The following is a 26,274-nucleotide window of genomic DNA, read 5'->3' as shown; positions in this document are numbered from 1 at the left end:
GGCATTTAAGGTTTTTATAGAAGGCGTTGTTGTAGAAACTTCAAAACAGGCTCATTCGATTGGAAATTAAAGGACTAGTGCCCTTTTTAATAGTCAATAGTGGTTGGAGGGCAACTCGCCCCCTCCTACGCTCATCATTCCCCAACCCAATCCCATCCAACGTTTGAGATTGACATTTTTTTCAGCGGAATTGATTTTCACATAGAAAATAAGTTTTTGAGGAGGACACTCCCCCACATCCAGCAGGGCATGGGTTGTAAGTTAAGTCCTGGGAGCATATAAGGTTTTTATAGAAGGTGTTGTCATAGAAACTTCAAAAAAGGCTCATTTGATTGGAAATTGAAAGGGATAGTGCCCTTTTTAATAGTCGAAAGTGATTGGAGGGCAACTAGCCCCTCCCACGCCCATCATACCCCCAAACACATCCACTCAAAATTTTGAGATAGCCATTTTGTTCAGTGTAGTTGATTTTCCAATAGAAAATATGTTTTTGAGGAGGACAATCCCCCACAACCCTCAGGACAGGGGTTTTAAGTTATACCCTGAGAGCATATAAGGTTTTTATAGAACGCCCATCATTCCCCCAAACACATCCAATCAAAATTTTGAGATAGCTATTTTGTTCAGCGTAGTTTATTTCCAGATAGAAAATATGTTTTTTAGGAGGACACTCCCCCACAACATTCGGGGCAGGGGTTTTAAGTTATGCCCTGGGGCTATATAAGGTTTTTCTAGAAGGCGTTGTCGTAGAAACTTCTAAAAAGGCTCATTCGATTAGAAGTTCATAGGGCTAGTGCCCTTTTTAATAGTCGAAAGTGATTGGGGGGCAAATAGCCTCCCCACGCCCATCATTTCCCCAAACACATCCAATCAAAATTTTGAGATAGCCATTTGTTCAGCGTAGTTGATTTCCAGATAGAAAATATGTTTTTGAGGAGGACAATTCCCCACAACCCTCAGGTCAAGGGTTTTAAGTTATGCCCTGTGGGCATATAAGGTTTTTCTAGAAGGCGTTGTTGTAGAAACTTCAAAAAAGGCTCATTCGATTGGACATTCAAAGGGCTAGCGCCCTTTTTAATAGTCGAAAGCGATTGGAGGGCAAACAGCCCCCCCCCACGACCATCATTCACCCAAACACATCCAATCAAAATTTGGAGATAACCATTTTGTTCAACGTAGTTGATTTTCTGATAGAAAATATGTTTTTGAGGAGGAAACTCCCCCGCAATCCTCACGGCAAGGGTTTTAAGTTGTACCCAGGGGGCATATAAGGTTTTTATAGAAGGCAGTGTCGTAGAAACTTCAAAATAGGCTCATTCGATTGGAAATTCAAAGGGCTAGGGCCCTTTTTAATAGTCGAAAGTGATTTGAGGGCAACTAACCCCCCTCTCACGCCAACCTTGTCCCCAAACACATCCAATAAAAATTTTGAGACAACCATTTCATTTAACGTAGCTATATGCTTTGGAAATTATGTCTTTGAAGATGGAAACTTTCTCAGGTCCCTCAAGGCATGGGCTGTAACTCGAGGATACTTTAAATCTTTTTTATTATTTTTTATGGACGGGCCACTTGTCTAAACTTTACAGAGGGCTCATTTGATTGGAAATTGAAAGTTCTTGTTCACTTTTTAAGAGTCAAAAGAGATTGGAGGGCAAATAGCCCCCCCCCCCTCCTCCACACCCTAAATGCATCAGATAAAAATGTTGTTAAAAATAGTTGAAAGGTTTAGTAACAAAACTCTGGCGTCGACAAAACCCCCCAAGGCCTGGGGGCAGGAAGGGATTCTCGTATAAACTTCAGAGAGGGCTCATTTGATTGCAAAATTGGAAGTTCTAGTCAAGCTCTTACGAGTCAAAATAAATAGATTTTAAAGCGAGTAATGCTTAGATTGAATATGAAAATCAAGCTTAAAACGAAAAAAAATAGTTAGAAACTTAAAACGAACAGAAATTAAATAACAATCAATGCGAACAAACATACAATATATATTAATGTAAATGAATAAATAAATCTTAAAACGAGGGAGACTTAAATTGAATATGCAAATCAAGTTTGAATCTAATAAAAATAACTACAAACAATTGTTTGGGTATCGCCTCACTGCAGAAGCCTTAAACCTAATGCGTCATTGGCGCTTTACTGAAAACGACTTACATTACAAATATTTTCTTTTGCATTTAATATTGAAAATAAACATTACAATACAGTAAAATTTTGAACTGATGAGGTATCAGCAATTAGTATCATTATATATCAACTATTGAGTTTAATTTATTAGTTCTTTTAAAGATTGATCAAGACAAATATAGTTTCGCTGCAGAAAAAATTTGGATACAACCTCCTTTTTTAACTACAGAATCCTAAAGCCTTCTGCGTCATTGGCGCTTCACTGAAAATGAATTACTCTTAGATTAAAATTTATTCTTTTCCCGTTCTTACAGCATTGAAAATGAAAACAAAAATTACAATGAAAAAAAATCTTGAACAGAGGATCTTTCAACAATTAGTATCGTTATATATCAAATATTTAATTGGATTTTGTTTATACTTTCCAAGACTGTTCAACACACACATAGTTTTGAGTAAGGCGCCAATATCGCAGTAGGTTTTAGGCTTCTGCAGTGAGGCGATACCCAAACTCTTTTTTATTACTTATTTTTATTTGATTCAAACTTGATTTGCATATTAAATTTAAGTTTCACTCGGTTTAAGATTTATTAATTCATTTACATTAATATATATTGTATGTTTGTTCGCATTGATTGTTTATTTAATTTCTTTTCGTTTTAAGTTTCATTTATACTTTAATAGCAAACTATTTTTTTTCGTTTTAAGCTTGATTTTCATATTCAATCGAAGCATTACTCTCTTTAAAATCTATTTATTCATTTATATTATTACTTGTTGTATGTTTTTTGCTATTATTGTTTATTTAATTTCTGTTCGTTGTGGGTTTCATTTATTCTTTAATAGTAATTTCTGGTCGTTTTGAGTTTTTATTTTAAAAGGTGTTAATATCTCCAGAGCTTAAGTTTAAAATGGCCTTTACTTTTATTTGAAAAACTTATTTTTCGGAAAGTTTTTTTTTTAATTAATTACCAAAAAAGGGTCAATTGAATCAACTATTCACAGGGAAAGGTGGAACAAAACATTTGAGTAAAGAGAGCCACAGTCGTGTATTTTTTCTATTCCTCAAGAATGTAAGGATTTAGTTCTCATTGACTCAGGAGAAAAGGATGACAGAAGAATTTTGGTTCTGGGAAACAACAATATGGCGAAACTTGTTGAAAGATCGCAATTAATACTCTGTCGCAGAACCTTTAAATACGTATCCCGTGTATTCTTTCAACTTTACACTATGCATGGTAAAGTAGGAGATGCTTGCCCCCCTTGTCTATATTTGCTTCTAACTAACAAGACAGAAGATAGCTACAAAAGGATGGTTGAACATTTTAAGCAAGCAGCTCCTCAAACCTATCCAAGTAAAATGTTGATGGACTTTGAGGCAGCATCAATCAAACTTTGGACTCTGAGGCAGCATGCATTTAAGCAAGACTTCCCAAATATCTGGATTTTTTTTCCAATTTTATCCAGAGCATGCAAGACAAGTTTGTGCTATCATAAAATGAATATGAAACGGATGTCCACTTTAACATACTTGTGAAAAGTTTGTGTGCTATGGCATTCGTTCCAACTGATGACATAGCAAACATATTTGAAATATTATGTGGGCAGTTTCCCGGTCGTGATGACTGCACAGAGCTGCTGTCTTATTTTGACGAAACATACGCAAGGGGAGTCCAGATACACGGACGTAGGGCATGACCAAGATTCCCATTTGAGCTTCGGAATCATACGAACCATGCACTAGTTTGTGAATAAAAAACTACCAATGCTATAGAAGGCTTTCATCTTGCTTTAAACGCCAGGTTCTCATGCTATCACCCAGCTGTTTGGAAATTATTTGAAGGAATAAACAGTGATATCGGCATTTAAAGATTAATGGCCATTCAAGCACAAAACGCCATAGAAGGTATTAGAGGTAAATACAAAGTTATTGCTGAAAGGTTGTCTGTGAAAGTTCAGGGATATTCTATTGAACCTGAGAAGCTCAGATATCTTCGGCAATAGCCCATTTGCAAGTTTTGTAAATTCATTATTAGTTTCATATTAGTGAATGTAGGACTAGCGTATTAGTACATATTAGCGTATTAGTACTACTACTACTAACTTACTGCAGCATCAGGCTGCTTAACACCAACACAGCTACACACGCTCCTCCTTTATTGAGAGCCTCCCTGTTTGAGAGCTCAGTGATATTCTAATGAACCTGACAAGCTCAGGCATGACAAGCTCAAGTCCAGGCATGAACGTGCACATATTTCCTTTTGATGAATTGACTTTCCCTTTAAGCATTCTCTGAAAGTTCCAACGTAATACCCAAATCCTTTTTTAAGATGCGCCATTTTGACAATCTGCATGCACATAGTGTCTTTTGATTTAGTTCAAATTATCCCTCAATATTCTCTAAAATTTTTCACCTTCATACTCTTAGCCTTAATGGTAGCGGTGGAAGTAGGAGAAGCAGTAGCAGTAATAATACTGTATTAGTAGTAGTAGTAACACTTGTAGCAGCAGTATTAATAATAGTAGTAGCATGTACATGTTGCCTTTTGGTCCGTTGAACATCCCCCACACGACACTCCAGAAGTTTTATCTTGATGTGGTGAGTCGTCCCAAAAATATTGCTCATATTTGGGGTCAAAGGGGTCATGCCCTTTTGACCCCTTCCGACTCCCTTTTAATCTTAATACTCTCAGCCTTACAAGTAGTTGCAATTGAAGCAGTAGTTTAGTAGCAGTAGTAGTAGTAGTAGTAAAAGTAGCAGTACTAGTAGTGTTAGCATTAGAATTCACATATTACTTTTTGGTCAATTGATCTTCCCCTTTAAGGATTCTCTGAAAATTCAACTTAACGCCCAAATCCATTCTTGAGATACGTCCTTTTACAATCTGGTTGCACACAGTGTGTTTTGATTTAGTTCAAATTCTCCCTGAAAATTCTGTCAAATTTTCACTTTCATATGCGTAGCCTTAATAGTACTAGTTTATAGAAATAGAGGTCGTAGTAGGAGCAGTAGTAGCAATAATTGTGTTGTATTAGTAGTAGTAGTAATAGTAGTAGCAGCAGTATTAACAGCAGTAGTAGCACGTACATGCTGCCTTTTGGTCAGTTGAACATCTCCCTCATGATGCCCCAGAAGTTTCATCTTGATGCACGAAGCCGTTCGAAAAAAAAAAAAATTGCTGATACAGCTGTATGTTATTGCGAGTTACCCTTTGTTAAAATTTAAGGTTTTTATAGAAGCGATGGCCGTACAAACTTTGGAGGAGACTCATTTGATTAGGAATCGAAAGTTTAAGTTCAATTTTGAAAAATCAAGGGTAATCAGAGGACAATCAGCCTCTCCCTCTTAACCGCCACGTTCCCCCCAAATATATCCAATAAGAATTAAAAAAATAATAATTTTGTTCAAAATAGTCTAAAGGTCAAATAACCATGCCTCTGGTGTTAACTACGCCACCAGCAGCTCCTGGGGCTAGGGCTGTAAGTTAAGCTACAAGCTCATTGCTGACACAAGGTTTTCATGGATTTTTTTTGTATGAGCTTTGGAGGGTGGGGGGGCTCATTCGATTGGAAATCAGAAGTTTCAGTGCATTTTTTAAGAGTTAAAAGTGATTGGAGGGCTTCCACTCCCATCCTCTTTTCTCCCCAAATACATCCCATCTAAATTTTGAGACGGCTATTTTATTTAAAAAAGTTCAAAGGTTAAATAACTATGCCTGCGGGGTTCACAACCCTCAGCCCTTGGTGCAAGGGCTGTAAGTTATACAAGTTGCCTATTGTTAACATGTAAAGTTTTTTTTATCAAGAAAAGAAGGCATGTTTGATCCTAGAAATAAAAAAAACATGTAGTATTAAGTTAAACCTTAAAGAAATGTCAAGAAGAATGCCAAACACAATCAAAAACATTTTTTCTTTATTGGTTGTGAAGAGGGAATATCAGCAATGTCTAGAAAGGCTGATGGTATCAGCCGTCACATCGTTCTGAAAATGTTTAGGAGCATCTTCAATTAAATCAAAAGGCACTATGTACATCCAATTTTACAAGAAGACGTATCTGCAATGTGTCGAGAACAGCTGAGGGTATAAAGCTGAGAGTATGAAGTTTAAATTTTCAGGGTATGTTGAAGAAATGTTGAAAAAAAGGCTCGAGTGAAACCAGTCCTCCTCCCATGTCCTTTTTCAAAATTCGTTATCAAAATTATGATAAAAATTAGTTATCTAGATTCACAGAGTTCAAAAATTTTCAACACAGATGTTTATTACTTAACGTCCAGAAAGATCTGATTCATCTGAAAAAAAAGAGAAATAAAACTGCTTTAATGGTTTGTGACATCGGATCTCCTTTTTTTTGCCAAAATATACCATTTTTTTATGAATGATCTTGACAGGTGTTTATATCATGACTTTAAAAAACAAACAATTCCAACAAGGTTGAACATGTAAAGATTCCAACTTGTGTTTTACCTAATGATATTGCCTCATATTTTAGAATACTGAAAAACTGAGTCCAGCGGTTCAGTTGCACGGCGGTTCAGTTGCACAGTGGTACAGTTAAACGGGGGTTCAGTTAAATGGGGTCGAGTTGCACAGGGGTTCAGGTGCAAAAGCATTTAATTAAATTGGGTTCAGTTGCAGGGTGGCTCAGTTACACGATGGTTCAATTGTACGGGGATCCAATAATACGGGGGTTCAGTTGCTTGGGGTTCAGTTAGACGGTGGTTCAGTTACACGTACACTGATATATTCTGAACTCCAAAGAATATTATGTTCTTTGGTACGCTTTCTTCTACGCCAAGAGAAATGTGGAAGACGTTAGAGGTCGCTAAACTCCAAAATATTTCACATTTTCAGAGTATTTCTAGTGATTTTTATTTTTCTCTCGAAATTTCTTCAAGACTACTCGAGACAAGACAATTTGTTCTTTGAATAAGTTTATTATTTTTACAACTATACCTAACTATAATTATACCTATAGCAACATTGTGTTGTTATACTCCGGCTGTTTTTCATGGGAACGACGCACATAGAGGATTATGGAATTCAAATATGAAATGAAGAATGTAATTTGACATCTAAAATATTTTGCTTCGTCATGATATACCTCCTGGGGGCTCAAAACAGCGTAAAGAGTAGCGGTTAAAGCAATTATATTTTCGAAAAAAGATTGCCTGTGATGCTTTCTAGCGTCTTATCAAGTTGCATTACGCAATTAATTAGACTGTTTTTTCAGCTAGATATGCCATATGTATGCAGTTGTGACTAGTTTGTAGCTTTCGGTCCGGTATAAATAATTACAAAAATGAACAGTTTCTTAGACAACACTGTCTTTCGATTTAAATTTAAAACACAAATATCAGTTCCGGACTTTTAATATTATTAGTATAAAAAATACTTTTTTTTTATTACTATCTTATTGAAATATTATACGCTTTTCCTATACTTTCATTTTTGATTGCACAGAATTTTGGCGAACTGACACTCTGAGCTACGCTCAGTGTTCTTTCCAAGCTTCTGAGCACGAATATTGGAATCATTACTCGTTTCCCTTCGAAATAACTCTACAGTTTCAGATAGTGTTTCAAGTTTTTGTATACAATCTTCTCTATTACGACTCTGGTTTCTTCTAGTCAGGTTTCGAACGCCTCCCACCAAAGTCTACTCATTGCTTCACACACTTAAGATTATGGGTAAAGCAATTGATACATATTCACACCAGAAAATACTTTGAAGTCCAGCTGAAACAATGATTTCCTCCAACTCCTTAGCCATCCATAAGGGAGTCAGTCTACTATCTTTAAGTAGCTAATAAGCTTGTGAAATTGATCAAGCAGAAAGAAAATTGTAGTTTTTTTTTCTGGACGAGATCTACGAAGGTCGTAGACAATCTCATAGTCGAAGAGATGTTGGCTGATGACGATAAACTTGTTGCTGGTTCAAGAATTATTTATGGGCTTATAGATAAAGAAACTTTTCAAGAAACAAGTTTACAAGAAACAAAGAAACAAGTGCTGTGGTACCTCACATCAGTGGCCGCGCGTTCACTAGGCATAGTAGGCGGCCGCCTAGGGCGGCAACCTGGGGAGGGTGGCAAAAATGGGAATATTAGAAAAAAATTTATGAATATTAGCTTGATTTACGTTTTACAGGTTCAACTTACTGATTCATACTGCATGAGAGACGTGAGTGACAGACGACACTCGACAGTAGTCGACAATATCGGTTGTGCGCTGAGGAAGGTGAAGAGGTGCCGGTCGGTACTGTGCAATATGCGGGGATTGGGAAGCAGGAAGGAGGCATGGTTGCCTCCGCGTACTCTGTAGTAGCCGCGTGGCCTTGAAGGATACGAAGTTCTTTGCTTTGGTTTAAGAAATTAATTTTTATTTTACTGCTTCAAGACAACGTTGGAATAATTTTAAAAAACATGTAACTAACTTGACGCTCAAGTCCCTTAGTGAAACCAGATGGGAAAGTCGAACAGATACTCTCGTGACTGGGTGATGTTCATAACACTTTAATGGACATTTATGAAGATCGCTCCTTAAATGGATCAACAGGTAACAACTCGCGAGTGCAAGCTTTAGGTCTGGCAAAAAAACACTGAAAAATACAATTTTACGGTAAGTGTAGTTTTGTGGCACAGTATACTTTTTGAAATCAACATAACAAGTAAGCAGTTACAATCCAAATAATTTGATTTGGCTGCTGTCAAAGATAAACCAAGCAAAAAGGTTATGTTGCGACAATGGCTTTGGAAGTGTTCTATTTGACGCCAGATGAGTGGCAGAGGAGATAAACATTCAACCAACGTCTGAAACAGGAACCCTGCCAACTCCGTTGAAGAAGAAGAAAAAACAGTTTGATTACGAAGCGGATGATGAACCTCTGGTATTCCCTCAAGAACACTTCAAAGTCAATTTCCATTTTGCCATTCTCGATACTGCAATTTCTTCTCTGGATGATAGGTTTCAACAGTCAGACAAGATTACTTCTATTTCGGATTTCTCTACAACATATCCAAGGTAAATGCTGCAACAACAAAGTCCCTGATGAACGATTGTATGAATTTACAACATTTCCTCTCAGACGATGAAGCTAAAGATATTGAAGGCCACGAACTTTACAATGAAGTTCAAGCCAAGAACGCAAATCCAGAATATGCCCTTAACTTCATCATAAGCAATGGCCTTAAAGATTGTGCCCCAAATTTGTCCAAGGCTTTACGGATTTTGCAGACTTTGCCTGTGTCTATTGCTAGCAGTGAACGTAGTTTTTCAGAATTAAAATTAATTAAAACTTATATTCAACCCACCATGACGCAAGAAAGGCTTCAAGGACTAGCCACTCTATCAGTTGAACAAGACTTGGCAAAAGACATTGACTTGAACGAACTGGTGACTTCTTTCACAAAGATGAAATCAAGAAAAACTAAGTTGTGAACTGTAAACCTTCTTTCTGTTAACTTTTGCCTTTTCCCTATAATCTATGTAAACTTTTAGAATTGAAGTTATCTCTTCTTAAAAATTATTGATTTTCTTTGATAAGTTCCAATTATGTACCTAATGAAATATATACTCAAACACAAAGGGTTTCGCGCATAATTATCTATCGTAATTATGGTTATACTAGCAGGCACAAAGGCTTAGACTTCCCTTGTTAAGTATTCTTTATATTGTTTGTATCTGTATTATGTAATCTGTAATTTTGTGTGTGTAAATTAATGTAAATCTCATTAAGTGCAAAAAAAAAAATGAATAAGAAGGGGTGATTTTGGGTAAGCGTTCCATTAAGGTGGAAAATGGAAACAAAAAATCTAACTATGGGGGGGGGGGGGCAAAAAAAAATATTGCCTAGGGTGGCAGGATAGGTTACGCCGGTCGTGCCTCACGTCACTTGCTGGCTTTCATTAGGAACATTTCTGATACCTTTGATAGGAAGCAGTGCTTGAGGATACCCTTTGCTGATGTCTTCTGCTCTTCTATATATTTTGCCCTGGTAACTGTAAGACTGAAAACGGGGCAATGACCTTCTGACTATTCCACACCATGTTGGTGATAGCTGGCTGGGTCTGTGCAGTTCTTGACAGGAATTGGTACGAACCCGATACTTCACCACAAACACTGAAGTTTAGAAAAGAAAACTAGAACTTTACTTTTTTTAATAATAATAAATGGATATCTTTATTACATAACTAATATATACAAAAAAAGCACGAAGCCCAGTATTTCTACTCAAAACGAGCAGAAATTAACATGAGTAGGGCTCAAAACCCCTATGTCTTCCCAAGGCCAGAACATAATTTACACTTTACTGAAAAAAATATAAATGTTTTTACTTTTATAACTTTAATAAATCAAATAATATTAACATTTTGATTAATATATATCACTATATGTATATTAAACTGACAATGCAAATTCATTTGTATTTTTTTTCAGTAAAGTACAAATTATGTTTTAGCCTTGGGAACGCATAGGGGTTTTGAGCCCTACTCATGTTAATCTCTGCTCCTTTTGAGTTTGACTCGGTTATTTATTGTAATTTCTGTTCATTTTGAGTTTTATTTATTTATCGATGCTGATTTGTGGTAGTTTCACGCTTGGTAGATTATTTGATTTTGTTTTTCTCATTTTTGGTTTAATGGAGTTCTTTGCTTTTCTTGAAAAACTTATTTTGTGAAAATGTTTTTTTAATTAATTTCTAACACCCCTTCCACGCCCACCATTTCCCCAAACACATCCAATCAAAGTTTTGAGATAGCCATTTGGTTCAGCATAGTTGATTTCCGAATATAAATTATGTTTTTGAGGAGGACACTCCCCGCCCACAGCCCTCAGGGCAAGGGTTGTAAGTTATGCCCTGGGGGCATATAAGGCTTGTATAGAAAGCTTTATCGTAGAAATTTCCAAAAGGGCTCATTCGATTGGAAATTCAAAGGGCTAGTGTTCTTTTGAATAGTCGAAAGTGATTGGAAGGCAACTAACACCCGTTCCACGCCCACCACTTATCCAGACACATCCAATCAAAATTTTGAGATAGCCATTTTGTTCAAAGTGATTGAAAGGTCCGGAAATTATATATAAAAAATAATTCGATAGGAACTTCGATACGAAGTCCCCCAAAAATGTTTGGGGGAATGGTGGGCGTAAGAGGGAAGTTAGTTGCCTTCCAATTGCTTTCAACTATTAAAAAGGGCATTAGCCCTTTGAATTTCCAATCGAATAAGCCGCTTTTCAAGTTTTTACGACAAGGCTTTCTATAAGAACATTATACACTCCCAGAACATAACGTATAACCCTTTCCCTGGAGACTGTGGAGGGAATTTCCAGATCTAAGGTATAATTTTTATACCTTTTAACTGTGTTGTAGAAAATAGCTATCTCAAACTTTTTATTGGATGTGTTTGGGGAAATGGTAGTCGTGGAAGGGGTGTTAGTTGCCCTCCAATCACTTTCGACTATTAAAAAGGGCACTAGCCATTTCAATTTCCAATCGAATGAGCCCCTCTTGAAGTTTCTGCGACAACGCTTTCTATAAAAAACCTTATATGCCCCCAGGGCATAACTTAAAACCCTTGCCCTGAGGGATGTGAGGAGAGTTGTCATCCTCAAAGACCTAGTTTCCAGAACTTTCAACTTCGTAATCAAAATGGCTATCTCTAGCCCTTTGAGTTTCGAATCGAATGAACCTTTTTTGAAGTTTCTACGACAACGCTTTCTATAAGAAATCTTATATGCCCCCAGGACATAACTTACAACACTTGCCCTGAGGCCTTTGGGAGAATGTTGCTCCTCAAAAACATAATTTCTATCTGGAAGTCAACTACGCTGAACTAAATGGCTATCTCAAAATTTTGATTGGCTGTGTTTGGGGAAATGGTGGGCATGAAAGGGGTGCTAGTTGCCTTCCTTGTATGCCCCAATAATAATTCTTATATGCCCTATATCTTATATAAGGAGTAATTCCTTATATGCCCTCCTTATATACCCTTTTTGAAATTTCTACGACAAAGCTTTCTATAGAAACCTTATATGCCCAGGGCATAACTTTACAACCCTTGCCCCGAAGGCTGTGGGGGAGTATATTCCTAAAAACATAATTTATGTCTGGAAATCAACTACGTTGAACAAAATTGCTATCTCAAAATTTTTATTGGATGTGTTTGGGGAAATGGTGGGCGTGAAAGGGGTACAACTCCTTCGATACAAAGTGCCCTGGTCCAAAGGGGAAAAAAATAAAAAATAAATAATACATTGTGCCAACATCGTTCTTTACTTAGGCAGCGCTATTGCGCTGCCTATGATAATAATAGTAAAAGTCCGGACTTTTATGTCCAGCTTTTTTGTTATTTCTCCACTGTCTTTTTGAGATATCATACCCGTTTTTTTTTTTTAATTTTCATTTCAATGTAATTGTGAATGAAAAGATAGTGTGGTCTAAGAAATTTATATTTTTGTAATTATTCAAATCTGAGTGAAAGCTAATAATGAGTCTCAACTGTATGTTTATATTTATTTTTCTTTCACCTTTTTCAACATTTTCATTAAATTTGTTTTTAATCACCAGCTCCTGCAACTGTCTTGCTCATCTCTAAATATGCAAGGCCTTTCTGAGTCTGTCAGTGGGTCAGAAGATAATGTCTTGCTGAGAGAGCAGTCTAATTGTTTGTGCAGTGCAATCTAAAACGACACTAGAAAGCATCACAATGGATCTTTCTCAAAATTTAAATTAAAAAACAAGTTTCTTCAACAGAAAGTAAGGAGCAACGTTAAAATTTTAAACGAACTGAAGTTGTTCCGTATATGAGGGTGGCTGCCCCTTCCTAAACCCTAACTCTTTACGCTTAAGTCTTGAAGTTCTTTAAACATACTACTCATTCAAATTCAACCCCCTTTGTGTTTCAAACACCCTTATGTTAGAGATCCCCAACTTTTATTACATTTGTCTACAGTGTAAAACTAAAATACCACCAAAGATAACCAATCTTTGTTTTTTTTTTGTTTTTTACAATCATGGCATGTTCCATCACGTTCCCAATTTTAACAAGGGAGCCTGAAGATCCCTTGTTAAAATTGGCTTTCAATTTCAGAGTTTTAGAAAATAAATTGTGCAACCATGTCTTCATATCCCGATTTCAGGATAATAGGCAAAAACTAGCCTATTCTATACGATTACGAGCCACTACTACTCAATGTTCGCAATCAGTACCATAAATTACCCTAAATCCATCCTCAAACCAATTGTAGCAAAAGTGTACCAAACCACCTTTTTCAACGATAGCCAGACGTATATTAGACTAAAACAAGGTACTCGGTTCATTCTAAAAAAAAAAAAAAAAAAAAAAAAAAAAAAAAAAAAAAAAAAAAAAAAAAAAAGTTCTGATAGAAATATGTCTTTATGTTGCTTTGGCGCACACCATCAACAATGTGAATTTGTGTGAAAACGAAAATTTCAAGGAAAACGGGTCTTTCATTTTTTGACATATTATTTCTACTTTTGTTATTAAAAAATTCGTTTTGCTCGACTTGAAAGGTTAATTCTTTTTCACGATAAAAATCACATAAATGGACAATAGATACAATGGAAAAGCAACATACCATTTTAGATTTGGCACCTAGATTTGAATCATCAGACCTTTTAGTCTCAGTCTTATATATATGAACAGGGATTTTATTCAAATGACAGAGCAGAATTTTTGAAGGTCATATTCTTGCATGGTATAAAAAATATCTCGACTAAAGGCATTAGTGCAATGTACGAGAACAATATTGCTGCGGTTAAGGTTGAAAGTGAGGTAGTAGCTGGATTGGTGTTGAATTAACAGATATGGAGGGTTGTGTTAAATCCCCGTTTGTATAAGATGACTTTGCCCTAAGCTATACGGCAAAGGCTATGGAAGAAACATGAAAGCAAATGGGAAGGCAAAACTCTCCTTGACTTAGATTATGCAGATGATGTGAATGTCCTTGTAAAAATAGTAGAAAAATGAACAATATTTTTGAGGTTTTGAGAGCTCAAGGTGCAAGAATAAGTTTGAAAATTAAAATTAAGAAGACTAATTCACCTACACTAGGAATAAATGAAACAAGTGATGTTTGGTAACAAGAAAACAGATCAAGGGCATAGCTTAACTTACCTGGGTAGTATTATTAGTAAAGATGGTGATGCAGTGAAGATACAAAAAGTAGAATTTTTCTTCATAGCTGAAAAAAACAATAGGAGGATGATGCCGCAAACTAAGACTAGGATATTGAATGTGACGGCAATGACTGGTCATGAATGGTCATGTATGGTTCTGAAACGTGGACGCTTGAAAGACCGAGGAACTGGCGTAAGACAATTTTAGGTACTTATTTGAATAACAGTATATCTAATTATAAGTTGTACAAAAACTGCGGTTCGATATCACCTTCAAGGCCCATTATGAAAGAGAGGTTAAGATGGCTAGACCACGTTTTAAAGACGAAGGATTGTGCTATTTGACCACTGTCAAAGATTGTGCTATTGTCAAAGATTTGGCAAAGATTGTGCTATTTGACCATCCATAAGGGGCCAAACAAAATGTAGGTCCTCCCCAAATGGAGTAAGAGAGGTCTTAAGGAAGAAATTCAAGGACCACGTTTTACAGATGAAAATTGTGCTATTCGATCACTGCCAAAGATTGTGCTATTGTCAAAGATATGGCATAGATTGTGCTATTTGATCATCCATAAGGGGCCAAACAAAATGAAGGTCCTCTCCAAATGAAATGAGGCAGGTCTTTAGAAAGAACTTAAAGAATTACGTTTCATAGATGAAGGATTGTGCTATTTGACAATTGTCAAAGATTATGCTATTGTCAAGGATTTGGCAAAGATTGTACTATTTGACCATCCATAAGGGGCCAAACAAAATGTAGGTCCTCTCCAAATGGAATGAGGGAGGTCTTAAGGAAGAACCTAAAGGACCACGTTTTAAAGATGAAGGATCGTGCTATTCAACCACTGTTAAAGATTGTGCTATTGTCGAAGATTTGGCAAAGATTGTGCTATTTGACCGTCCATAAACGGCCAAACAAAATGTAGGTCCTCTCCAAATGGAATGAGAGAGGTCTTAAGGAAGAAGTTAAAGGACCAAATTTTATACATGAAGGATTGTGCTATTTGACCAATTTCAAAGATTGTGCAATTGTCAAAGATTTGACAGCGATTGTGCTATTTGACCATCCATAAGGGGCCAAACAAAATGTAGGTCCTCTCCAAATGAAGTGAGAGAGGTCTTAAGGAAGAACTTAAAGGACCACGTTTTATAGATCAAGGATTGTTCTATTTTACCACTGTCAAAGATTGTGCTATTGTCAAAGATTATGCTATTTGATCATCCATAAGGGGCCAAACAAAATGTAGGTGCTCTTCAAATGAAACGAGGCAGGTCTTAAGGAAGAACTTAAAGAACCACGTTTTATAGATGAAGGATTGTGCTATTTGACCACTGTCAAAGATTGTGCTATTGTAAAAGATTTGGCAAAGATTGTGCTATATGACCAGCCATAAGGGGCCATACAAAATGTAGGTCCTTTCCGAATCGAATGAGGAAGGTCTTAAGGAAGAACTTAAAGGACCACGTTTTATAGATGGAGGATTGTGCTATTTAACCACTGTCAAAGATTGTGCTATTGTCAAAGATTTGGCAAAGATTGTGCTACATGACCATCCATAAGGGGCCAAACAAAACTGAGGTTCTCTCCAAATGGAGTGGGAGGGGGTCTTAAGGAAAAACTTAAAGGAAATTAGGACTTCATATGAGAAGGAACGGTGTGGTTGGAGTTGAGGGTGAGTTGGAGGTGGAGCGTGCGCAGCTGTGTTGGCCTCGAGCAGCTTGTTGCTGCAGTGAACTGTCAGTAATAGTAGTACTAGTAAAAATTTAAACATTAATTCAAACTACGATAATATTTTAAAAAATTGACAATTACCTAAAACTTTAATCTCACTATAAAAACTTCCACGTGAATCAATTAAGAAACAAAAGTAAACACAAAACTTCTTTGAAAATGAACCAAAGAATTGTTTCCTTACATTACTTAAATTAAATAATTTACTTATTAATTAAATTAACAAGTGAGTTTGCTTCCTTTTGTTAAATTAATTTTCGAATTTAGATCCGTTCTTGATTTCACAGAAGTAAGTTAAGAGATAAACTTAAATTGCTTATTTGGCTCCTTATTTTAATATATCTTCACTCTGCCTTTATTTTGCAGAATGTGCGATCAAATCGAAACTAATGTGAGAAAATAAAAATGTATTTTAAAACCTGACATGATACATTTTACTTAATTGATAAAATTGCACAATTATCAAAGAATGGGACCATAATACAACTCAAGTGTATGACGTTCGTTAGAAAGAAGGACAGGGGGGGGGCAATCGTCCCTCTTTTTTCTAAGGAAATTATAAAAATGATCCCACTACATTTTCGTAAAAGGGCGCGAAAATGTAGTGATAGAAAGTATATTTCGTACTTTCTCTGTAGAGTAGAAAGTGTATTTTTTATAAGAGGAAAATTATATTTAAGCACTTTTTTTTGCTAGTCACTAATAGATAAAAACATTAACCAATTCCAAAATATCTTCTTTTTTCAGATTTAAGAAATAAGAGAGAAAACAAAGGCATATCTGAAATGAGAATGAACATGGACTCCTCCCAATTTTGCAGGGGGAAGAGTCACAAAACTTTGGAGGATGAGTTTAATTAATAAATATCAATTCTGCTGAACATGAAGGTGATGGACCAAAAGCCATCAACCCCCCCCCTTACTGTGTAGAAACCTAGAAATAAGTTCATACATTGTAAAGTAATCTCTGCACCTTTTTTGGCTGATACACTTTCAAAACTGTATTTTGAAAACCCCGAATTAAAATTCACACAAGCTACTACATAAAAGATCCATAAGAGAAACCACTATTACATTAAAACAAAACTTGAAAGATGGCGACACTGTTTTAAGTCAGTGAATCTTTTTTATGGTAATACGAGCTAGACTCTCACCCGGGCATACCCTTATTGTAGTTGTATTTAGTTTGAAAATAGAAGAACCTGAACCTGAGTGTAATCAACAATTTGGGCACATATAGTATACTAATAATCTTGTACTAACTATTGTTTGGCTATAGAGAGAAGAAAAGTAAGATAAGCAAAAAGAGAAATGAAATCGAAGAAAAAAGACTAATACAACTAATAACCGTACTCAACAACCCAAAAGAGCAACTGCATTAAATATCGAAGTGTAGCTTATTATTATTTTTTTTGTTTTAATTTTGAATTGTGATATCAATGTATCGATACTGTGTCATCAATAAGTTGTCAAAACTCACTAGGCTGTGCTAATGTTAAAAGTAAAATGAACTGAACTAAAGGTATCAAATGGTACCAATGGAACTGAACTAAAGGTATCAAAGGTATAAAAAGACTGAACTAAAGGTATCAAACTTCAAATAGTGAACATTTTGATAGAGCAATCTTAACAAAGTTTCTAAATAAGGATTTTTCTAAATCTAGTTTCCAAAGTGTAATATTTTTACTTGTTTTAGATCGTTCCCAATTTAGGCATACCACTAACGATAATAAAGGTCTGTCAATTGATACCCCAACTCAATTGACGCCTCAGTCCAACGACTGAGAATTGATACCTCAATTCAATTGACGCTCCAAATAAACATCATTCTTAAGATAAAACACCATTCCAACAAATCACTACTTGTCCCACGCAGCATTTTAACACAGAATACGCAGAACTGAGAAGGCTGGAAACCAAAATAGTAAAAAAAAATAAGGAAGGAAAAAAGAAAGAAAAATCACCTATCTTTTTCAGTAACAATCTTAAAGCTATTGATTCTTTTCAGAATTAACGACTACGAGAAACTGAAAAGAGTTTATATATTAATAATAAAAAAAGGATAAGAAATCTAACATTTCTTACTAAACTTCTAAGGCCATTTATCCTTTTAAATTTTTATTTTGCTTATGCCGCTAGCGCTATTGAAAGTTTAAATTTTTTAATTTAAAATGATAATACTGCACTGCCAATTGTGCTATTAGGTCTTAAGTTCTGTAAGAACCAAGTTGGGAAAACAAAGCGCCAGTTCTCTAACTCCTTTGCATAATATTGATACAGAACCCACCTGTCATACACGTTTTAGATCCGTTTTATAAAAGAACCAATTTTAGCTCAATTCTAATAAGAAGAACCAAAAATTATAAAAATCATCATTTCAGATGAATTATCTTATAAATCTACCAATTTGGAAATGCCTAATTGGTGTAATCATGTCTTCTATTTCGGCTAATTTTGCAAAAAAAATTAATAATATTTAGCATCATTGAACCTTAATTTTTCTATTCAAGGAGAAGACTGATTGACTTTCTTCCAAGGGTGAGTCCATGCATCCATAAGTGTTGTTTTTTTTAATCTAATGCGCATAAATATAAACAAATTCCGGGAAAAACGAGATTAATCTGGCAAATCTCCATCCTTTTCTGGAATTTTTTTTTTTTAGGTTTCCCCTCCGTTTACTGGAAAATTTACGCGAATGCTCTTGTACCCAAAACTAGGTCATCCAATACAAAAAAAAAGAAGAAAAAAAAGTAGGATTTCATATAGCTCGCTTAACCTTACTTAAGAAGGCAATCGTTTAACATTTTTCGAGAAAAAAAAACCTGAGATACGTTCTTTCTCAGGCTAGGATTGCTAGAGTAGCCAAGGGACATAAGCTTAACTGACCGTTTTGTCTTTCTTTTTTGGATTAGGTGCATTAGGATTTTCACCCTTATAAAAATCTTTCAGCAAACTAATTGCTTCTAGCTCTCTTAATCCTTTCACAACATTAGGAAAATTATCACTTACACTAGCGACATCTAAAACAGAACCACAACCTCCAAACCTATCATTACTACACCCATAAAAAATTGATCGAATTTTCAACTGCTGTAAGGCAGAAGCACACATAATACAAGGCTCAACAGTTACCCAAACATCAACATTTCTAAAAACTTCACATACATCAAGATCCTTTTGTTGACAGTAAGACACCACTTGATCAATACAAATCATTTCGGCATGCCGAGTTGCGTTTTTGGTTTCGTTCACTTCATTTCGACCCGTGGCAATAACTTGATTCTGATAGACAAAAACACAACCAACAGGAACCTCTCCGTTACTTAGTGCTGCATGGGCTAAATCAAAGGCACTGTTGAGGAAGGACTCGTCCATTATTCTTTTGAAACTTCTAGTTTTCTAAAGAAAATTCAAGTAGCTCGAAGAAATTGAAATCAATCTGGTTTGGCAGGTAGCTTTGTTTTTTCTAGAAAAAAGAAGCTGTTCTAAATGACAAAAATTCAAGTAGCTCCGTGAAGCTGAAATAAGTGTAATTTGGCAAATAGCTTTGATTTTCCTCAAAAAGAAAAAAAAAGAAAAATTCAAGAAAAGACGATTTTTTTAAATGAGAGAAAATTCAAGTAACTCGAACAAATCGAAATCAATCTGGTTTGGCAGGTAGCTTTGTTTTTTCTTAAAAAAAAAAATTTCTCTGAACGACGAAAATTCAGGTAGCTCCGTGAAGCTGAAAAAAGTGTAATTTGGTAAATAGCTTTGATTTTTTCTCAAAAAAAAAAAATTCAAAGAAAGACAGTTTTTTTCAATGAGTGAAAGTTCAAGTAGCTTGAAGAAATTGAAATCAATCTGGTCTGGCAGGTAGCTTTGTTTTTTCTTAAAAAAAAAAAGTTTTTCTGAATGACAAAATTCAAGTTGCTCCGAGACACTGAAGTCAATGTGATTTGGTAAATAGCTTTGCTTTTTCTCAAAAATTTTACACTAAATCAATTAAATTTGGGAAAAAGCTATATTTTTTCGGAAAGAAAAAGAATTTTTTCGAAGGAATTAAAGCTCTTTTATCAATAAAAGATTTGCTTTTATTTTAAAAAAATAAGAGATATTTACTTTTCAAGAAGTGAAGATTTTTAAATGAATAAATAAAAATCAAGTAGGTACAACATATGGAAATAAATACAGCTTGACAGGTAGCTTTGATCTTTCTAAAAAAATATAACTTTTCTGAGGGAAAAATTCAAGCAGCTACGAAAAACTGAAATCAAAGTAATATGGCAAAAAGCTTTGCTTTTTCTAATTTTTTTTTTTAAGCTTTTCTTAAATGAAAGAACATTCAAGTAGCTCCACTAAATTGAAATCAACGTAGTTTGGCAATTAGTTTTGCTTTTCTTCTGAAAAAAAAAATAGATTTTTAAAAAATCAATATAGTTTAGCAGGTAGCTTTGCTCTTTCTAAAAAAAAGAAGGTTTTCTGAATGACAAAAATTTACGTAGCTCCGACAAGCTGAAATTAAAATAATTTGGCAAATAGCTTTGCTTTTTCTAAAAAAAAACTTTTTTTAAAGAAATAAAAGCTATTTTTAATATAAAAATTCAAGTAGCTCCAGTAATTTGAAACCAACGTAGTTTGGCAATTAGCTTTGCTTTTCTTCTGATAAAAAGCAGTTTTTTTTTAAAGAAGTGAAGCTATTTTTAATTAAAAATAAATAAAGTAGGTACAATGTATTAGAATAAATATAGCTCGACAGGTAGCTTTGCTCTTTCTAAAAAAGCTTTTCTAACGAATTTTGAATTGGTGCAGAAGTGCAGCTTTTTTTGAAGAAAATAAATTCAAGTGGGTACAACGCCTTGAAACCAACGTAGTTCGGCAGGTGGCTTTGCTTTTTAGAATAAAAAACAATCTTGAAAATAATACCAACCATCCGAAACATTGTTATTATTTTTCGCGGTTCAAAAACTTCAAGTTCTGAACTGTTTGTTAAATTTGATTTAATCTTGCTGGAGCAAAGAAAGCTGAAGTTAAGGATCGACATTGTAAAAAAAAAAAAAAAAAAAAAAAAAAGTTTAACCATAAACACCATGAGGTTATTACTTCAGATTTTATCCTAAAAAAAACTCTAAGGCCTTAGCGGGACCAGTCCCGAAGCTGATAAAAATAAAAGTGAGACATAAGCGGTATGAAAGAATGTGTAACCCCGCGTTTTGTAAAGGAGTACAATGTTATCGTTTAGTAAACAGTGCATTTTTTTTGTCGACTTATATGTTATATTGAATGATAGGTCTGTATTTATGACGCCACCGTAATTTGGCAATGGCCAAAACGGTGTTTTTTCAAAAGAACAAATCGTTTAAAGAACTGATTTGAAACAATAACAATTATTATACAGAATAAAAAGAGGATAGTATGTACAGACAATACATCAAAACTTAGGTCGTTACCACACACTGGTTGCCACCCATACCAGCAGGCTTATGAAGAGAGTCTTGCAACCACTTCGCGGCGGTAAATATAAGGAAGATACACGATAAGATGATGGAGATAGAAAATCTGAAAACAGTTATCGATAAAAAAAAAAGCTATCTGATTCCGTATTTAATCTTCTTATAAGAAAAAAAAGCTATCTGATTCCGTATTTATTCTTCGAATTTAATTAATATTAGACTACTCTTCAACTACAAGCTAGAGATGGAAACTACGAATAGGGGGGGGGGGCTAGAGAGACGTAGACATTCACCCTCGTCTACTAACAACGTCAAAAGAACGGCTAGTTTTCCAATATTACAAGTTACATCTATTGAGTTGGAAAGGTAGTAGTATCTATCATATTGTCTTGTTAATTGCAAAAATAATAAACAAAAGCCGGGCTTCATCAGTTCATTTAATTAAAAATCCCACCTTGCTCAGGAGCTCGGACCTCGATGGGGTGCTTGATTCACCTCTTGTGTGGGCGACACTACGCATGGGGATCTTGTACTTAACCTTTTTAAAAGGTGATTCTTAGTATGTTTTGGTTACCATTTGATGAACACGTCCAACCAAAGCAATACGACAAAGACAATTGATTTCAAATTCATAGATTTTCTTCTCCTCTCTGGGCTTAGACATCCAAATTTTACAAAAATGGAAAGAAATAGGAGGAGATGAAACTTTGAGTTGTGTTGACAGCGCCGGCGCCGGATTTTCAAATCTTTAGGTCAGAAATTAATCAAAAGACGTGCCGGCTATGAGGCACTATTTAGTACTGGTGATTTCAGTTACTTACGGACACGTATGTCATAAGCACCTTTCCTTGCACTCTTTGGAATGAACAATTTTGCTGAGGATGAAAAATTGAATGTAAATAATAGAAATATTTAAGCATTTAACCCCCAGGATTTCGGTTTTCCATATTCAAGCTGAATTATTCCTTTTCGCAAGTTCAAAGGAAAAGCGATTATATTGTTTCAAGACGAAAAAATACAATCCCTTCTATAACTAATTCTATAAAGAAAGTCATTTTTGTTTCCAGACGAGGAATTTGCAACCTCTCTAAGCAACCTCTATTATATAACAACAAAGTTAGGAGGCACAGTTACGCGCCTCACTTACGGTTTTTGCAAAGCAGAACCTATCACTTATAGCAATGATCAAGTCCAAATGCAGCTACTTTTTTAAGGGATTGTAGATTCAACATCCCCAGATAAGTTATGCATTAACCCAACCTCTGAAAAGAAATATATATGTTACCGTGAATGTCCACAAATTGGTTAATGTCGACATTCACCGGTGAATGTCCGAAATACCTTTTTTTCTCCTTGGATTTAGTCAGCGTTGCCAGTCAAATTTTTCAATTTAATAAAAGGTTTGATGATGACACGCTAGGTTAGATTAGGTTAGACGAGGTTAGGTTGGTTTAGGTTAGCTTAAGTTAGCTTTTTAATGCGTTTTTGATATTTAGAACCAAATTTAACCTAACCAAATATAGCTTAACATAAACTAATCTAACCTAACATAATCTAACCTAACTTTAGCTTTTACCATCATAGTTTGCGTTAGACCGAAAAAAGTGACTAACAAAGCTAATTGAATCCAAACACAGGAAAAAGAATTTTGAGCATGCACCGGTGAATGTCGACATTAACTAGATTTCGGACATTCACGGTAACATATACATACGTCAGACAAATACTCGTACTGCTGCTAATGCTTCAATGGCACCAAACTGAATACTCCCTCTTTCCAGCAAAAGGTGAAAAAATCATGGAGTTTAACTCCAGTTTTTTTCAAAGACTTATGATAAAAACTAAGTGCAGTTCGCCAGTCTTTGCATAGCTAAACCAGCTACTGAAACTGCAACACTAATGAGGTGTCGAAGGGCTGGAAATTTAGAGAGAACTCACCAAATTAGTCATACGTCAAACCAGTATTTGAAGAGAAATACACGTTAAGTAATTACTCAATCGCAGGTTTCGATTATACCAACCCGAGTTCTTCCACTTTCTAGTTCAAAATAAAAACAAATTTCAACACAAACAGAGTAACATCTGCAAAGACGAAGTTCCACCTCTTTCAAGACCAAGAATTTTCTGCTAGCAGACTGTATTGCATGACAAAAAACTAAGAGTTATATTTACGCAGTTCACCAGTACTCTTTCTGCAGCTCAGCAGACCAAACACCGAAAAATACAACACTTATCAAGCTCAAAAGTATCTGTGTCATTAAAAGGCTGGGGGAACATCTTCCAAATCGTTACATAAACAAAGAATATTTGTATAATTGCCTAATTTTGACATTCGATCAGAATGCGAAAAGAAATATAGGATAGAATTTGTATTATTCAGTACAACAGCTTTAAGCTAACATGAGTATGTAAAAGATGAATACAAACAATTCAATAATGAAAGGAGCTAAAAAAAAAAATCAAAAAAAAAAAAAAAAAAAAAAAATCAAAACCAACAAGTAGTATTTCAAGGTCGACACAATAAGATATATGGAAAATGTCGAGCAATAAAATCAATAATCAAAATGACGAATAAAAGGCAGCACAAGAGAATTATGAAATCTTTCTGATATTAAAGGGAAATCCTCTTGAATGAGTAAAGACCGATTCATCTCAACAATAACCAAACACTAATAGAGGGAGTTGTGACTGCGACGCATACACCAAAATAACTTTTTTTTATCACGATCCTGAATGTGTAAAATTCATTAAGTTTGCAGTTACCATGACAAGCTATTAGCATAAGGAATTTGCAAAATTTTACAAAAAGAGGTAAAACACTCCAGGAAAAGGGAAGCTACCTTGACAAAAATTGCACCAGCATATTCATCATATCTAAGCCTCGGCGCTGTTTCTGTTTTTCAGGAAAAAAGAAACGGGAAAAAAGAGATGACCAAAAAACAGAACAGAAACAGAAACAGCTCCGTCAAAAACAGGTGACCTGTTTCTGCTTTCTGTTCTCTTTTTCGGAAAAACAGAAAACAGCTATTTTTAATAAAAAGAACAGCTGGTTAGCTGTTTCTTGTTTTCTCTTGTAGTCCTCTTTTTTTAGGATGTCGCATCCTGTCATCTATACTGGTTAAGGTTATTCGCTGCAATTCCCAAGCTAGTGTAAAGAAATCGCCTTGAAACCATCCCAAATCCGCTAATCTATCTCTTCCTTAATCGACCACTCGCACAAACGATACGACCCCGACTGTACAGGTGATTCTAAAACCTATTAGAGGACCTGAGCTCTTTACGATTTCGTTCTTGCCACCTCAAGATGCTGAACAACGGAGTATAAAATGAAAGGAACAAACTTTTCTTTCAAATACAAAAGTACAACAGATTCAAATAAAACGGGAAAACAAACTGCACTATGATCACTACTAACCTCTATTTTGCACGATGATCCATTTTTTTCAACCATTTTTTTTTGGTTTAAACTTATTCCTAAGTAACAAGTTCAAACCTTGAACTCATCACTTAGAAACATTCTTGTTTCAAGGGTTATGACAGTTGTACTCGCACATTGCTGGCGAACAAAGTAGCAAGCCATACTAAATGCCTGCTCACTGGGCACACTCGCGGTAGGGACCCCGAGATGGTCGATAGCATATTCTGTCAGCTTCAGGATGTGATTCTGACTCTAAGAGTCAAACGGGTCAGTTAACTAAAAGAGCAACAAGTCTGGTAAGTGGCACAGTGGAAGGTTGAAAAAAAAAACACTTTTTTCGAAAGAGCCCTCAATCGTCTCTCTTCGACCATCCAATGACCTGTGGGCGTTCGAAAAAAAAAAGAAGAAGCAGAAAATAAAGGTAAAGAAGACACATCAGAGCTATCCATGCTAAAAATATCATCTTCTTAGTTTTTAGGGCGGGGACAGTATTCCTCCAGTTAGGCGTTTTCGATCATGGCGATTTCAATTATGTAATTTTTATTTCGATCCAACGCCATTTTAGAAAGGTTTCGGGCTTTTTATCGAAAGTAAGGAAAGTTTTTTTTTCGTGCTCAAGATTACATTTAAGTTTAACGTGGGTAATAGTTAGCATTCTTGAATCAGCATTAAATATATTTTTTTGCATAGAATAGTATTTCTAAAAACACCTTTCCTTTTCATCGTCGGTTACTATTGGCCGAGATTCACTCTTTACTAGGTTGCAGCTACTGCTCAAACTCCCAAGCCTTACTTATTTTGTTCCAAGATCCAAGTTAACTGTACTGCAAGCTTCTTTCTATGTTTCAGACCGACTTTAGAGTAAATATTGAGCTCCAGGTGCTCAATCTCCGAAGAATGTTTTGGAGTTAGACTAGAGCTTCGTTTTTTAGCTGACAAAGCATTAGCTACAAGAGCTAGCTAAATACACATAAAAAAAGGTTAATTACCGACTGGTCATTTCGTCGGGCTCAATAAGATAGATTTTTTTTTATTACAGGCTTCACGGCTCCATCACAGGTGATGATACCTTCTCTTGGACGCGTCCAAGGAAAGATTTTCGGAGATTACCTCTGCCGGCAAGCTATTCCATGTGGCGACCGGTCGCCGGGTGAAACTCGTTTTCAGATATTCTTGGCGGGGAGTACCCGGCCAAGGTAGACCGGACGAGCTGTACTTCGGCGAGTTTGTTGCAAAGGCTTTTCTCTGTCAGGAGCGAGCTTCGATAGCTCCTCTGATGGAGGGTTATACATGTATTTGTTGAAAACCGATGTGAACGCCATGTCAAAGCGTTCTTGGATCATCTGTGAGGTTTTAGCTTTCTTGTTGCCAGAGGCTCCTGCATGAACTTCTCGACTTTATATTCGTTGGAGAAGAGCGATACGGCTT

The 26,274-nt window shown here is 35.5% G+C and overlaps 3 protein-coding genes across 4 annotated transcripts in view; all 3 read right to left on the bottom strand.

The window, feature by feature from the left end:
* LOC148948399 (pentatricopeptide repeat-containing protein 2, mitochondrial-like) overlaps positions 1-26,274 on the bottom strand; it is a 447,312-nt gene that overhangs the window by 73,330 nt on the left and 347,708 nt on the right. The gene's annotated exons all lie outside the window — the stretch shown is intronic.
* On the bottom strand, positions 16,052-19,371 carry LOC148948404 (tRNA-specific adenosine-34 deaminase catalytic subunit ADAT2). The gene has a single exon (XM_089094332.1). The coding sequence runs from the start codon at positions 19,369-19,371 to the stop codon at positions 18,874-18,876; it is 498 nt and encodes a 165-aa protein (XP_088950458.1). The 3' UTR covers positions 16,052-18,873.
* The window catches only part of LOC148948403 (SAC3 domain-containing protein 1), an 81,943-nt gene continuing 74,995 nt past the window's right edge, over positions 19,327-26,274 (bottom strand). The window contains exon 6 of one of the 2 annotated variants that reach the window (XM_089094331.1): positions 19,327-19,462. In XM_089094331.1, coding sequence (XP_088950457.1) covers positions 19,388-19,462 — 75 coding nt within the window. In that variant the 3' untranslated portion in view covers positions 19,327-19,387. Of the gene's footprint in view, positions 19,477-26,274 lie in introns of both variants that reach the window. The other variant, XM_089094330.1, reaches the window with a different exon arrangement.

The sequence above is a fragment of the Artemia sp. Qi Xiang Cuo genome, chromosome 9, assembly GCF_049724085.1.
Source record: "Artemia sp. Qi Xiang Cuo chromosome 9, ASM4972408v1, whole genome shotgun sequence".
Lineage (NCBI taxonomy): Eukaryota > Metazoa > Arthropoda > Branchiopoda > Anostraca > Artemiidae > Artemia > Artemia sp. Qi Xiang Cuo.
The sequence above is the reverse complement of the archived record's forward strand: the minus strand, read 5'-3'. Positions and strand labels throughout refer to the sequence as shown.

Excerpts from the sequence above, each read along its gene's own strand:
- LOC148948404 (XM_089094332.1), bottom strand. The coding sequence starts at position 19,371 with ATGGACGAGTCCTTCCTCAACAGTGCCTTTGATTTAGCCCATGCAGCA.